General features: G+C 38.6%; 1 protein-coding gene across 3 annotated transcripts in view; it reads right to left on the bottom strand.

Annotated features, from left to right (window-relative positions):
* nsfa (N-ethylmaleimide-sensitive factor a) overlaps window positions 1-16629 on the bottom strand; it is a 56993-nt gene extending 40364 nt beyond the window's left edge. The window contains exon 1 of one of the 3 annotated variants that reach the window (XM_035946698.2): window positions 16479-16629. In XM_035946698.2, coding sequence (XP_035802591.1) covers window positions 16479-16490 — 12 coding nt within the window. In that variant the 5' untranslated portion in view covers window positions 16491-16629. The remainder of the gene's footprint in view (window positions 1-16478) is intronic. The other 2 variants (XM_035946697.2, XM_023266992.3) reach the window with 2 other exon arrangements.
* Between the last annotated feature and the right edge of the window lie 202 nt (window positions 16630-16831).

Here is a 16831-nt window from a genome sequence, read left to right as displayed (position 1 = left end):
CCTGAGGACATTTGCTGTTGGGGCTTTCTGCGCTCGTTAAACAGCTCATGTTACTGTGACATTATGACATGTTGTGACAGAAAGTCGTGTCCCCATGAGTCATCTTTCATCATCTGGTAGTCAGAACAAACTTTTTTTGGAGGAACAAAACTCATTTCCAAACAGGGAATCAGTGTAGTTTTATTTTCTGTACTTTTACATGGATTTAAATCCAGTCACTACAAGATAAAAGCTGCACTAGTGAATTATTTGATACGAGTAATAGGTCTTATGACTATGTGTGATGTGAAAATGGTTACTCAAAGTCATGAATACTCATTTCCCTTCAATTCTAAAGAGCATTTTAACTTTTTAAAGCTCAAATTTCTAATGAAATTTAAATAAATAAAACTCAATAGTTTATAAATTTGTTGAAATTTTACCACTAATATGTCAATAATTCATTTTCCTTTTTTTCAACATTTTATTAAAAAACAAACAAAAAATGAGTAGCACTTTAATTCATAAATGTGATTTCACAAAGGTAAAGGTCAAATATTAACCATATATGTTTAAATTGCTTGTAACTGGGATGAAGTCATCATCTGTGAAGTATTTTAACATAAAATTGTTTGTGTTGAATTCAAAAACCATGAACACTGGTTCAATAACACAAATATGAACCCCACACAAGGGTTAAAGTTTGAATCTTACTGCTCTCATCTACTCCATTTCCAGCAGGCAGCTGTTTACAGATCTGTCAGACTGGTCACCTGATAAAAAGACAGCACGCGTCAGATGATGCTCTGAAGAAGACTGCAGTTGCAGTTGAAACATGTCAGTGAAGGTAAAACCATCTTATCTTTGATTTGTCAGTATAAAAGAAATAACGTTATCCTAGGTGATCTTCAACACCTCCTGATGGTGTTCAGAGCATTTGAACACAATCACAAAGTGAAACGGCACGTGCTGCTTGTGCCGACCTACATCTACAGCTTCTGCGGCAAAGAAACAGAATGACACGTGTATCAGCTGACAGCGAGTACAAAAACAACTCGGGCTGGCGGTCACGAATCCATCGCCTGAATTTAATTGGCATGATCCTAATAGCGTTCAAAAATGAATGCTTGCAAGCTGTCAAAAGAATAACTGGATGGTTCTGATCATACATAATAAACTAGGTGGGTGTCAGCACTTCATGTTTTGTCTTCAGGAACAATGAACAACAAACCTTTTCCCATTGTGGCTGTGAAATATCAGATGTATGGAATCATATTAAAATGACAGAACTATGACTAAAAACAAAGCAGAGGTATGTTTAAAGTAAGCATTGTTCTGATAGGAGGTTTAGGATTCAGGGAGATGCAAATATTCTCTTTCTTGTTGATAATAAATGAGAAGATAGGCCAGTCACTAAATATAAGGATACAGCAGACAGCTAGTTAGCTTAGCTTAGCATGACTGAAAAACAAAGGAAACCTTTATTCTGGTTCCTGTGTTTTTCAATCAAAAATATCAAATATATATCCCCTTTGCACCCTACAGGTTGCATCCTCTTCCCACATTATAAGCAGATCTGTTCCAACCCCACGTGTTTGGAATAGCATCCCCGTCTTCCAAGCATGATATCCCCATTTTCCTGACTGGAATTCTAGATGGATAGCTGGTTTTATTTCTTTGGGAATCAAGAGAAAGAATGACCTGACTGGCTCTACAAGCAGCCGAAAAAGGGACTGCAACTGGTCAGTGTTTGCAGCCGTCCAACATTTCTTATATTTACTGTACAGACAGCTAGTTAGCATGATTGAAAAATATAGGTAACAGTTATTCTGGTGCTATCCAGCTCACTAATTACCATGTAATATGTTGTTTGTTAAATCTGTACAAGTGTAAAAACAACATTATTTGATTTAAGGAGGATTTATCTGAAAATCTAATGCATAATTACAAATTTTGGTTTATGCCTTATGGCTATATGGATTTTAAAAAATGATGTAAGGTGGTAATAAGTGCTTTAGAGGCACTAGTAGGTGGAGTGGGTCATTTTTTATGCTAAGCTAAGCTAACAGGCTGCTGATTGTAGCCGTATGTTCAACAATAGACTGCACAGAAAAGCTGGATGTAGCCTCCAGGTTTGACAAGTTACCATTAAAATTCCTTAAACCTGCATTCTTCTTAACAGCCATCAGGGGGCGACTCCTCTGGTTGCAGAATCAAATCTGGTCACATCTGTGAGAAAAACCCTACTTCTCCCTTGAATTATTATCTCAGCAAACATTTTTCTAATGAGTTTATGGTCTTAATTGTGTGTTTAAAGACTTTTTCAACACAGCATGATGTTCATTTTGTAAATTATGGTCACATTTAGAGGAAAATAGATGATGAAGCAGGGCATGTCTTCGGCATGGCTACTTTGTGACTGACAGGGCTCTATGCATGGTGGTGACCTGTCAGCTAGCGACATGTCAGATGACTAGTGTGATGACCTCAGCTTAATACAGTCACATTTTAAAAGGTCAAAATGCCAAAATGATTGAGGCTTCATCACAGTGGCTACGTCCATCTATGTATTTAACACTGAATTTTGATCAATATCCTGCCAAAATGTTGAACTATTCCTTTAATGACTGAGAAAATGCACTTGAAATCTAACAAATGTCCTCATTTCTGACGTAACTGTATTAAAAAGACTCCTATTAATGCTGATATTTTATTTTAAACACACGCACGCAGGCAAACACAACCCCACAGACAGCGAGTACAGCCGGTGTTTTTGTGTTTGCTGTTTGTCTGAATCTGCTTCTCACTGCTTGTACTGCATGTGTCCATCTATTGGCTGTGCGTTTTGGTGTGTGTGTGTGTGTGTGTGTGTGTGTCTGTGTGTGTGTCTGTGTGTGTGTGTGTCTGTGTGTGTGTGTCTGTGTGTGTGTCTGTGTGTGTGTGTGTCTGTGTGTGTGTTGTAGTGTCGGCTGGCCCACAGCTCTCTAAATATAGCTCCAGCTCAGGGCTCACAGAGGAAGGCCCTGCACTGAGACAGCCAGGGATTAACCATTACTCCTTCTAAATCACACACAGTCTCTGAGCAACACCCACTCACACTCTCATCGCAAACACACAACAACGAACAGACACACACAAACCTACAGTGTGGATAGACGAACACAAACATATAAAGCTGCATGCAGATGGATCAATGTCAAAATAATCGTAAATATGGCTGAATTAATCTCTAAATCAATACAGAACATTATTAATTATTTAAATGGTTGAAAAAAGAATATACTAATGTACTATGCACTATATCAAATTAAAAATGAGGCTATTAAAACACAATCAGTTTAAATGAAATTAGAAGTACGGGTTTTAATCAGGAACTGTCTTTCATTCTCTGTTAGCTTTTCTCTTAAAGTGTAGTTTACCATATGTGCACAGTTGAATTGCTTGTACTGATACTCCAGGTAAATTTTTCGAAAATGTAAGCCAGTTGTGTTAAAGAAACTCCTCTCTGATGATTTGTGACCTGCACTAACTTGCCTTTTAAAAGAGGCTGTCTGAAAGGAATGGAGACATTAGCCAGTTATGCTATCCAGGAACACTGTGCACTAATGTGACTTCAAATGTCATAAATCTCTGAAAGCCCACAGATAGTTTGCAAAGTGCTCATTACAAGACTCCAGACAACAAATGCATGTCAAAGTTAATGTCTGGCAGATTCTCACTGAAAGCTTGGTAACACATGACTTTAGAAACCTTTTTATAAACATGCTAACCAGTCAGTTAACCTTATAACATCACATAGTAGCTATCAAAAGCTCAATTTTGGAAACCATTGTAAAAAAATCTATTGCGATGCTTTGTCTTGAAGTTGAAGTTCTGTCTGAGAAAACATATTTTAGGACAACAAAACCCTCTTTATAGCAGTTGCATGATGGTTTCCACTGGATTAACTCAGAGCATGTGCAAAGCAATGTTTCCAGGAACGACACTCTAATCTGTTCTTTAAATCTTTGTTTCCACTGCAGTGTAGAACCCAACTGTTTTGACAATGATGTTACTGGATGCTCTAAGAGTATGTAGGAAATACAACAATGACGGTTTGTTCTGTTTGTCTATGTGGTGAATTTACTTTATGGATGGAGGACAGAAGACTGCTACTTGATTAGCTTATCAGGAGGGGGGGGGTAGTAAATGCTTGTTCTCCTCTCTGAATTTAACCAGTCAGCCTTAAGAGCTGCAAAGCTGTTTTTCAGGGTTGCTCAGAAGTACCGACCCTGGACTAGATGCTTTCTCCTCTCCTGAAAGCGTCCTTCAGAGAGAGCTGTTGTGCTCAGATCATACTCAAAGGTTTGGGTAAAATGGTCTGAAAGAAGTGCCAAATGTTTCCCTGATAAAATCTGAACAATGTTACATTCGGGAGCAGGGAGTTGTTTTGCATTAATGAAGCACCATAATTATGAACTGTATTGGAGTTAGCAGGAGGAGGTCTGGGTGGATGGAGGATGAATAAAGTGTTCAGCTCTTACACCAGAAACCAAGGATGATATTACTGTGTTTAAGTTTGACCAACAACAGCACTTTAACCCATTAATGCGCAACATGGGTCAAAAGATACCCATGTTCCATTGAATTTGGGTATCTTTTCACCCATGTTGTGCATCAAAAGGTTAACTAAGGTCAGCAAAAGACTGTTAAAGATATTAAAAGTAAACAATCCCACTGTGTCTGAAGTCATGTGGACTTTTTCTCTGTTAAACTTAACCACAATCTTTTCCATACCTTAAGTGCTACAAATGGGTTTTGTTTCAGGATCAAGTATGTTGAGGAAATATGTCCTATTAGTATCCAATATTTGTGACCTGCCAAGTTCATTAATTAACAGTATTTCCTCATTAGATTCACTGAATATGTAATCTGGTTTTTGTCAAAGACTGAGATTCTTTAAAGGAACTAATTCTCGATTTGAAACAGGAAACTTGAGGAATATTTTGCTCTTTTAGAAAGCTGATTAACACGGTGGTGATAAAGAAGGCCATTTTTACTCGGTCAAGGACACAGTTCCTGAGTTGGTTGGTTTGTCTGTCCGTCTGTCTGTGTGCAACATTACTCCAAAATGAAGTAGCAGATTTAGATGAAATTTTCAGGGAAGGTCTGAAATGACACAAGGACCAGCTGATTAGATTTTGGCAGTGATGCGGCTTAGAGTCTGGATCCACGGATTTGTTAAACATTTCTGTATTATTGCGAGATAGGGGCACAGCGTCACCGTAACTATGACAACAAGTGAACACTACATCAGCTGCCATCTGACGATCATATGGTTGTGATCCTACTACAAATCCACCGTTGGTGACCACAAATTGTTTAAAGACTTCATCCATCAGAAATCATACAACGACTGAGTAGTCTTGGCGGAGGACTGCGCTCTCTGAGGGCTTTTTTTGTTTTGCATTCCCATATATTTATGATGTATCCATATTTAAAAAGGGAAAAAAGTACAAATAAATCTACAAAAGGAGAACATGGCTGACAAACAAACAGCAATGGTTGGTGCTACTAGAAAACAGATTTCTGGTTGCAAGCCTCAGCTGATTCATCTGGAGCCTAAAAGCCGGCAGAAAGCCATTTTCCCCCGTTTGAAGGGAAAGGTAAAATGCAGCAGCAGCAGCATCTTTCTACCTCAGTGATGCAGCCTGATGTCTCAGATATTGGGTGTGGGTGCTAAGCAGAAGCAGGAGCAGAGAATCAAATAACAGGCTCTTGAGGAACAGCTTGTGAGCAATAGACGGGCAAACTGGAGGGAAATTAAGAGGGAAATAAACCGATCACTTCGTTAAGGAGAGGAAAGACATTACAGAGGAGAGACACACTTGAGCTGCCATCTTCTGCGGCCCACTCACTTCTTCCAAGTAGGCGTCTGTTCCTTGTTCTCTCCTTCTTGAGCTGTAGCATCAAGAACACCCTATCTATAACTATTGATTTTAACACAATCGAGTCGATCAGGGAATCTTTGAAAGCACCCACTCAGTAAGACTGAACAAATGCTAGCATCAATTAAAAGTATTTAAATTTGTACAGGAAGCCTTCTGTCAATGGTGAAATTGATTTGATGCTTCAGATGCCTGCAAACGTCATGTTGCAGTTGGCATTTTTACGTCAGCAAGCACTATTCTCACTTAGACAAAGCAATCCCAGTTCTCATCACCATTCTAGCTCATGTCCAATTTGGTTTGAGCTGTTTACTTACTGCTGTGATGCCATAATTGCTGTTAACAAAGCAGGAAACAGACTAATTCTGTGGAAATTTGCCAGTGAAAAAAGCCTGAAAAGGCTTTTTTCTGCCTGAAAATAAAACACTAATCTAATAATCTAATGCAGAGGGGATGAACTAAAGCAGTTATATGTCGCGACACCACAACTACAGTTTATTTACACACAGTAAATCAAGTTGTGGCCAGGAGTGTCAAACACATTTTAGTTCATTGTCATTAGTACATTCAGCCCAATTTGATCTGAAGTGGGTCGTACCAGTAAAATCACAGCATAATAACCTAAAAATAACCACAACTCCTAATTTTAATCACAGGTATCTGGAGCTGAAAAATATAGTATTTTACTTTATGATCGAAACGACAAAGTCAGGCAAAAAAAGACAAAAAAAAAACCCATCAAAAACAAGGCAAAATATTACAAAAACGAGACACAAAATGACAAAAACGAGAAAAAAAATGACAAAGAGAAAAATGACACGAAACAAAACAAAAAAGAGACAAAAATTAGAAAAGTTACAAAGCGACAAAAAATGGACAAACAACTTAAGCGAGACAGAAAACCAAAACGACAAAAATGATGCACATAACAACGAATAAAGCAAAACACAAAATGACAAAAATGAGACACAAAATGACAAAAAATGAGACAAACAACACAAAACAAAACAAAAAAAGAAACAAAAAAGTTACAAAGTGACAAAAAAACGGACAAACGACAAGACAAAAAAATGACAAAAGCAAGAAACAAAATGACAAAAAAGTAGACAAATAACACAAGCGAGACCAAAAAAAACACAAAACGACAAAAACAATACATAAAACAACAAATCAAGCAAAACATAAAATGACAGAAATAAGACAAAAAACACAAGCGAGACAAAAAGGAAACACAAAACAACAAAAACATGAGACAAACGTCAAAAATTGCACAAAGACAAAAAACAACAAATACAAGACAAAATATTACAAAAAATAAGACACAAATGATAAAAGAACAATGAGCCATCCAGTATTTTACTTTATGATCAAAACAACTTGTCATGGTCTAGAAATTATTTTAAATTTATCGTTTTACAAATTCACAATTTGCAGTTAATGTCTTCGCTGTGATTTTTACACTTTACAAAGTCGTCCCGCGGGCCGAATTAAAACCTCTGGTGGGCCAATTTTGGCCCGCGGGCCGCATGTTTGACACCTCTGGTTTATACTATTACTAAATGTGCATTATTACCATGATCATAATTCATTTTTAAAATATCACTGATTTGTCACAACATCCCTTCTTCAAATGTTTAATTCTTGGAAATCAGTAATGTTTAAATGCTTAAGTCTTGAGCTCCTGCTCTCTAATCCATGGGTTTTTCCAGACAACACAGCGAACTAAGAGGCCGCTGGTTCAATCCCCACCACAGTTTCTGATCAAATGTCTTACTGACCTTTTTTATCGCCCTCTGACCTGATGAATACTGACTGTGTTTACTTCAGGCCATGAGGCGAAGACAGAAAATCCCTTTGTGAGTCCTGAGGTGAATTTAGCAGTTAACACAGCAGATCAATAATCTATTACTGCCTCACCCACCTGCTCAGATCCCTGTTTGAGATGGACTTGCTCACGACTGGATTTTAAAGTGGCTGCTGTGATAATTTCAGGTCTGCAGCTCGTAGTTATTATTTCCATTATACTAAACCTGTTACCTAAACAATGGTTTGTGTTTTAGCCTAGTAACCGTAACTAAGGCCTGTCAGATGACTAGTAGGATGGTAATGGTGCCCACAGTGGAGTTCTTGAATGCGACGAGTTGAACTATTTCCCAGCATTGGACGCTTGATAGAGGTAACCAATCAAACCAGTACAAAACCCTCCTAAACACACATGCACTGACTGGACAAACAGCAAACTCGTAGCCTGTCTGCTTCTAGATTGGAAACCAGACTAATAGTACAAAATCAGTCCATCAAAACGGGTGTCAGAAAACATTCAAAGTGACAAATAAGACACGCAGTTACAGAATCTGTCTTCATTTTAGAGCAACGGTGGTTAGTCTAAATGTTTGTCTGGCGTTTATAGCACAAATAATGTAAAAATGCAACTTTAAGCAAAGGAGGAGTAGGTAATGCGATGCCCCATTTCTCCAAATGCATCCCAATGCTCCCAGAATGCATTGCTCGGATGGTTGGGAAGCTTTGGAATAATGGATTCTGTGGCCACCCAGCAAAAGGAATGTGTAAAACAAGGCTGAGAAAGGGCACTCGTCCAATTGAAGGACAACTTCTTAAACCTTAAGTGTTTAAAGTCTCGCTCTGGTTGTTGATTTAAATCCTAAAAACTCATCTCTGTATACATATTTAGAAGTTTTTTGCAGCCTGAGGAGTCCTTCGGCAGACTACTGGCAGTTTCATGTTGGCAAACAGAGAGCATTGCTGAGGTTTAGCTAATAAAGTGCCACCATGAAAAAGTCTCCTGTGAGGCTTAATGCCCACCAGCAAGAGAGCTCATCTTGTAGGGAAGCTATAATATGCTATCACAGTGGCACTATGACCTCGTGGCTGATTGTCCATGTCATTAGAGTGGCCCATGACACGTGATTTAAGCCATCGGATGGGCTTGTATCCTGCAGCTGCGTTCAAAGTGATTTCAGTTGGACATGAAATGATATTCATAGAGGTCACTTCCTGCAAAACAACTCGCGTTAAGGAGGTGGAAATGCTGACAGCCGGGACAGACTAGGTTAGCCTGTTAGCCACGTCCTGTTTTCCATATTCCTTCGTGCACTTAAGGCTTACTTGGTTGAACAGAATCCTCTTAAATTATTGTTAGATGCTTATATAAATCAACTTAAAAGAGACAAACAATCATGTAGTCCCTTATTCTGTTCGTTTTTATTGCCAGAGTCCGCATCCTTGGCTGCTCCTGGGATCTCAAATCTCAACTCCTCTTGACAATCCCTAACCAAAATACAAACTGCAAAATGCAAATCTGTTGTTGTTTTTCAGTGAATTATAAACAGGATCGGGATGACTTGCAAAACCACAGCCCCACATAGCAGACAGACATGATCTCCACACATCAACATCATATCCAGCACTAGAAACCAACACGTTGTTGTGTGTTTGCCACTTATTCAAGCAGGATTCACTGTTTTGTGGCTGATGCTGAATCCGTCGTGACGTCCGTTTGTGGGAATGTTTGCTTTGTCCTGACTGCCTCTGACAAGCTGCAGTATACCCAGCAACAGCACACGGCCTGCTGGGCAGGGAGGATGAAGGGTATGAGAGTGTGTGTGTGTGTGTGTGTGTGTGTGTGTGTGCATGTGTGTGTGTGTGTGTGTGTGTGTGTGTGTGTGTGTGTGTGTGTGTGTGTGTGTGTGTGTGTGTGTGTGTGTGTGTGTGTGTGTGTGTGAGAGTGTGTGAGTGTGTGAGTGTCAGAACACGCCAGTGGACACTTCTTTTGACTCATGCTGGACTGCTAAGAGGAGGAATGTACCATCACACACACAAAGATATCTGCTCTCTTGAAGAACTGTGATGAATTATTAAAATCTCCACTATTTCTTGATGCAGACTCCAGTGTGAGGCAGACAGATTCACATGCAGACTTCTCCACAGCCACAGTATCATGTCCATTACTTTAATACAATCTTGACTGAATTCAGCTTCACAATGCCTGACTGATAAACGAGGGTCAAATGAGAGAACGTATCAGGTTTTCTATTTATTTTGCAGAAAACGCTCCGTGTCCATCCATCACGTCTGTTGACTAAGAATCAATCATGCAGTTGTCAGTTTGATTTACCTGTGAATCTGGAAATCTAACTTAAAATCTAGTACTGCTTACTAAAACAAGAAAACAGAACACGTATGACTACAAACATATATACTGTTTACAGCAGTACATGCAATATTGTGATAACAGCAATAATGTTATGTTTAGTGTGTGTTTTGTCTCTTTTTTTAGTTTTTTTAAAATATAAATACAGAGAGGTGGAGATAATCTGTAATCAAACTGTCTATATTCAGATGTTGGAGTGTCAACCAGATAGTTATTGGCATTGTCTATTATTTATAATAATATCACGTGTATTATTACCAAATCATGATTAATTTTGTACAATTTTGTAATTTTGTTTTGAGATTTTTTCTCGTTTCTGTGTCTGAGGGACTTTTGAAGTCCATGGGATGTATCTTGCATACATTTTTATTAAAAGTTAAAAAAAAACAAATGTTTTTATGTTTGTTATGTTTATTGTTTTTACAAATTCCATAATTATTTATTATGGAAACAATCACTTATTAATAAAAAAATGACTCACTTATCTCAATTATCTGTCTGAGTCATTTTTTTTTTGTCATTTTATGCGTTTTTGTGGTCATGTTGTGTCTTTTTGTGGTTGTTTTGTGTGTCTTTGTGCTCACTGTTTCTTTTTTCGGTCATTTTCAGACTGTTTTGTGGGAATTTTAGGTCTTTTTGTAGTCATTTTGTACATTTTTGTGGTCATTTTATGTGTCTCTGTGCTCGTTTCGCAACTGTTTGTAGTTATTTGGTATGTCTCACCATTTTGTGTTTCTATGATAATCTATGGTAATTATGTCTCATTGAGTCATTTTGTGTTTTTCTGTGGTCATTTTGTGTCTTTTTGAGCCTTTTTGTGGTCATTATCAATCTGTTTGTGGTCATTTTGTCTCTTTTTTATGATAATTATGTGTTTTTCTGTGGTCATTTGTGTTATTTTATAACGTAAAATAACAAACTGCTCAAATTTTATACAAAAATATCCCCCAAATTTGGCAAGAAAATTCTTGTAAATATTTTCAAAAATTTAGTAAAAATCTTCCAAAAAAATTCTAAAAATATCTAAAGTGATTCCATATATATCAGTAAAACATCTAATATTTTCTTTAAGAACATTCACATAAAAATCAACCAAAATCCAGCGAAATTCGCTGGATTTTGGTTGATTTTTATGTGAATGTTCTTAAAGAAACATTCTTAACATTCCTTTTTTTCTACCAAAAGACGTTCAAAGATTTCCCAAAAATGTTGAAAATGTGGATATCAGAAGTTTCACTGTGGAAATATATATTTTTTCCACATTTTCAAACTTTAAAATGGGTCAATTTTGACCCGCATGACGACACGAGGGTTAAAAAATGAGCCAGCCGGAAACAATGAAGTCAACAGGAGTTTTTTTTTTTTTTTGTCAGGTAACACAAAGAGCTAAGGCCCGTCTAATTACCTACTTTGAACCTGCAGTGCAGAAGTCTGGTCTGGAGACTAATTACACAAACACATGCTTGGGATGTACGATTGCAGGGTCTGACCTCGCCGTTGATTTAATCCCTTTTTTAGATCTTATTACTAAATCTGAAGTGTGAGCTTTTGTTGCTGTTTCTTCTCAAATCTGCTGCAACAGAAGCTTTTCTTTCTTAGGTTCTTATCAGTTTGACTCCAACATGCTGCTGGTCGCTCATGCTACAGTCGCTCTGCTCTTCAGAGAGTTACCTCACACTCATAGCATAGTGTGAACTAACTAAGGAAGGCCTTAAGTGTTCATTTATACAGTAAATGTCCAACAGTCCAACTTTAATTACCCATGTGTGAAACGAAGGATGTATTGTTTCATGAATTACTGGGAATGTTGATGGTAAATCTGCCCATTATCATAGTAAACTGTAAGTGATTTTAAAGCCTTGAATCAACACACATCTTAAATATTTTTTGTTTTTTGCCTGGCTGTAATGTTCCTTTTGTTGGTTTTTGAATTTCTTTGTGTTAGTTTTGCTTCACTTTGGGATCCTTTTGTCTCTCTGTGGTGGTTTAAAGTCACTTTATGCTCATTTTATGTCTCTTTCGGGTGTCATAACATCTCTTAGTGACAGTTCCCGGTATCTTTGTGGTGTTTTTGAGCCTATTTAAGGTTATTGTATCTCTCTGTGTGCTCGTACACAAATCCAGGAGCCTTCTTGGTATGTAAATTATGCATTTGTATATTCATTACATAGGACATTTTGTATTTTTCTTATTGTATATATTTATTTACTGCACATTTTTGCTTATTTATCTGTATTTATGGTGGTGGGAACTGTACTGTTTATGCCGTAGCAAGCAAATTTCTCCTCTGGGATTAACCCTGTAAGACCCAAATATAGAAAAAATGACAATGAACATAAATAAATAAATAAATAAATAAATAAGTAAGGGCTGCACAGTGGTGTAGTGGTTAGCACTTTCGCCTTGCAGCTAGAAGATCCCTGGTTCGCATCCCGGCTTTCCCGGGATCTTTCTGCATGGAGTTTGCATGTTCTCCCTGTACATGCGTGGGTTTTCTCCGGGTACTCCGGCTTCCTCCCACAGTCCAAAAATATGCTGAGGTTAATTGATTATTCTAAATTGCCTGTAGGTGTGAATGTGAGAGTGATTGTTTGTCTCTGTATGTAGCCCTGTGACAGACTGGTGACCTGTCTAGGGTGTCCCCTGCCTTCACCTGAGTCAGCTGGGATAGACTCCAGCCCCCCCATGACCCTAGTGAGGATTAAGCGGTGTATAGATAATGGATGGATGGATGGATAAATAAGTAAATAAATAAATAAATAAAACAAAAAAAAAAAATAATTATATATATATATATATATATATATATATATATATATATATATATATATATATATATATATATATATATATATAAACACAAATATAAAAAATGAGCAAAACACCTAATAAATAAATAAAAATATTATATGCGTGTGTGTGTGTGTGTGTGTGTATATATATACACAAATATAGAAAAAAATTGCAAAAGGAATATATATGAATAGATATATAAATAATAGAAAGCAATAATAATAAAAATTAAATTCATGTATTTTTTCAACAGTGGGTTTTCAGGGTTAATAAAGTATTTCTATTCTATTTTATTCTCTTCTATTCTGTTCTATATACAGCTGAGATATACTGACAGTGAAGTGATATAAATGCTAAAAAAAATTCTACTTAATAAATAATTGCAGGAGATATTGTGTGTTTTCCATCATGATTGTGACAAAAGCATTATTTTGTCTTAAAAAGTCTTAAATTTTATTTTGTCATGGCAAAGTTGAGCTGTCAGGTAACAACATTTTTAAATCTGCAGTTTTAAATCTATACTGTACTGTGCTGGTATCACTGGTTCTTTAAAAATAAGAGTATCAGGAATCACTTAATGGACTATCCAGTCCTCATGTAAAACCTGATAAATGAACACGCAGTCATTTCAGTGCCGTATTGATTAAGCTCTCTTGCATGTTGCACCTCATCCACAAATCAGCCAGCGGTCTGACCGTTAAGGCTTGTCGGTGGTTTCTCTGTTCAAACAAAATGCTGCTGCTGTCGCCTCTCTGGGCTCTGCAGTAAAAGTGAACTCGGTGAAGTGAGAGGTCAGTTCCATTCAGCTTCAAATGTGTTTTTCAGCAGAGCTATTACAGGAAAACAGCTGCTGGAGCGTTTCCCGACCGACAGGTGAAGTGTTTCCTCTCTGTGTGTGATGGAAAGTCATATTCCTCCTCTGAGACAAAGACACAAATCTGTAGACAAGCAGCTCAAGGCTCTCTGGATAATAGCACCAGCTCACGGCATGCTAACGTGCTGTTTGAGGTGAAGAGGTTATGAATTATAAGCTTCATGCTGAAATACACTGAATGCACATGAGCTGCAGTAGAACATGAGTACAGTGAGACGGCGTGGATGTTCACCGCTACACCTGTCTGCACACGTTTCAAGCCACCAAGAGTCAACTCAAATAAACACATGGAAGACAGGACGCCCAGCCCTGGATTTAAAGCTGCAGTTTAAACTACAAATGACAAAATGTGGGTTCCCAACCTGAGGTTTAGGACCTCTTCAGGGTCACAACATAAAGCAAAAGGCCACTGAGATGACTATGACTTTATGCCGGTAAAATATTTGCCACTATTACCTCACCAGGCCTATTAAAAAAATGCTAAAATGTAAGAATATGAAAAAGCCTTCTTTGACTGGACTTAAAGTGTCACAAGGGCCACAGGTAGAGGTCGACCTGTTATCAGCTGACCCAGTATCAGATCTGACAGTCAGCATTTTTCTGATTAAAATGGATTTCCATCAAAATAAATTCAGAATGATCTACACTTTGGCTCTGATGCCTCTCCCTGGCTGTAGTCGCCACTCTGCAGTTTTTTAGCCTTGCCTCAACCACAGCACTATCTGATCGGTTGCACATCACCAGAAACAGCCAGTCAGCACTTCAATAAACACACAAGAAACATAAAGAAACAAAAGCATGTCAACAAAGTTTTTCTAGATTTCAACACCAACAATTTTACCACAAGTGCTTATCAATTCCAAATACTGGTTATTGGTCTCCTTGATTGCTAAAATATACCAGTGACAGAAAATACCACATATTGAGTAACATATATGAGATGAGCTGATTCATTTTGAAAGTTACTGCAACTGATTTGTTTTTGTCCAATGATAAGATGAGAATTTTGTTACTATTCTCACATCTGTACATTAAATATGGAATCACAGCCAGCAGCTGGTTAGCTTAGTGCAAAGGCCAGTATAAAATGTCAATTTGTCATTTTTCATGTGATTATGCGACAGAGTATTTCTAGTATTTCTAACCTTTAAAGGGTTTTTAAGCATTTATAACTCTCAACCAAGAGATATTCCAACATAGAACCCCCTGCAAAAGAGTGATTTGTTATTTTTACACTTTCTTTTTAACACAGATGAAACTATTAAGATCTACCACTAAGCTGGAGTGGGTAGTTCAAGTGAAGAAAACTTGACTTCTGCCTCTCAGAAAATCTAGAAAATATATTCCAGTGAACATTTTGTTAATCAGACAATATAGTGGATATAGCAAAAAAGTCATGCACGTTACATCGCATTAGCTTGACCATAGTGCTGGTGTTATGGGAGGGGCTTAGAGGGAAGAGCTGCAAGAGGAGGGACGTATAGTTTCATATTCTGGTGCTTGCTGTGTTTTTTCCCTTCCAGATTTCTGCCTACTGCAGCTTTAATGACTACGTTTTAGAGATGCTGGTAATCTGATTTGATTGCTGTTGGACAGAGCCAGGCTAGGTGTTCCTCTTGTTTGTAATCTTTATGCTAAGCTAACCAGCTGCTGGATGTAGCTTCGTTTTTACTGTACGGTCATAAAAGTGATATTAGTCTGAGAACTCACATGAGTCGAGAGGCAAAACCGGTCTGGAATCATGACTTGCAATAACATAATAGCCTGTTTCTAAATGTGATATTGTGATGGGTGGATGGTGAACATAATGAAGGATGGGAACAGTTTTTCACTGCGTTTACTGTTCTAACCAGGAGTAAAGGTGCACATGCTGCAGCCTAATGGAACTGCCCTACCCTCTGATGCTACAGCTCACGATTTTAATAGGATTACCCAATGCTCCTTTAGGATACTGCAAACTAAAATATGCATTATGGAAATGCTGTCCGGAGGGTGATGCTGTGCTTCTGTTGCATAACATGAGCAGCAGTCTGGGGGAAGTGGGGATCACTGCACAGTCCTGGCTCTGAGAGCTGCCCTGGATGTTAGTGTGGGGATGTGGGGGCCTCCCTGCTGGATGAAACCACCCGTGTTTCCCTGAGCTGGTGGGGCAAGTTGACACTGGTTACCTGACATCATCCTCCCTGTGCGTCGACAGGTTGTACATAATGAACACACACACATGCACACAAACCAGCAGCGCTCTGCAAACACCGCAGACTGGAGGCAGCAGCTCTGGACACCATCACCATCATCAAATGTGAGACCACTCACGAATCCCCGCATCAAGACGTCCACCCGTGTTATTAACGATGCGGAAAAGCTTTTCACTGGCCGTTTTTTTTTTTTTTTTTTTTTTTTTTTTTTTTACGCAGCCGCGCAGCTCAAGGGCAAGCAGAGCTCAGGATTAAGGAGCCCAGAGAAAGCAGCTGTTAGCGGGCGGAGGGGAGCTGCTACGGTTCCTCGTTACGCACGGAAGGGTCGGTGTGGCTTTGGAGCAACATCGTATAAAATAAACCCAAATATTCTGCAGTCACGGTGACATTCAGGCTGCTTACATTCTGAAGGGAGAGACGGCTCGCCCGACATTTTGCGCCACGGCTCTGCTTTTAATCTCCACATCAACGTACGGGGACGGTTCTGTTCTTTTTAAAGGAAGAAATAAAGCATATACATGTATATATATGTTTCTTACCCGGGCCGCCATCTTCACGGTTGCGGTAAATCAAGTGATGCAGCTCGGGTCAATGAATGATAGGACGGCGGGGACGGTGAGGGCAAAGACTCGGCAGCAGATGGGTTTATAAGCTGCGGCGCACCTCGCTCTGATTGGCTGGCTGAGGCGGAAGCGTGCCGACGGAGAAGGGGGATGTCACCGTCAGCTCGCGTGTGATTCAGGAGGATCACTCATCTCCGTGAAAGAACAACTCACATGGCAGATTGATAAAAGCAGGCAGGGCTCGGTTTCTGCTCCAAAAGACGCTCATATGCAAATCTGACACGTGTTCGCCCATATGACTGAATTCCTTTCGCAATAAAACCCATTTA

The sequence above is a fragment of the Amphiprion ocellaris genome, chromosome 19, assembly GCF_022539595.1.
Source record: "Amphiprion ocellaris isolate individual 3 ecotype Okinawa chromosome 19, ASM2253959v1, whole genome shotgun sequence".
In the NCBI taxonomy this organism is placed as follows: domain Eukaryota; kingdom Metazoa; phylum Chordata; class Actinopteri; family Pomacentridae; genus Amphiprion; species Amphiprion ocellaris.
Note: the sequence above shows the minus strand (reverse complement) of the source record. Positions and strands in the feature narration are given on the sequence as shown.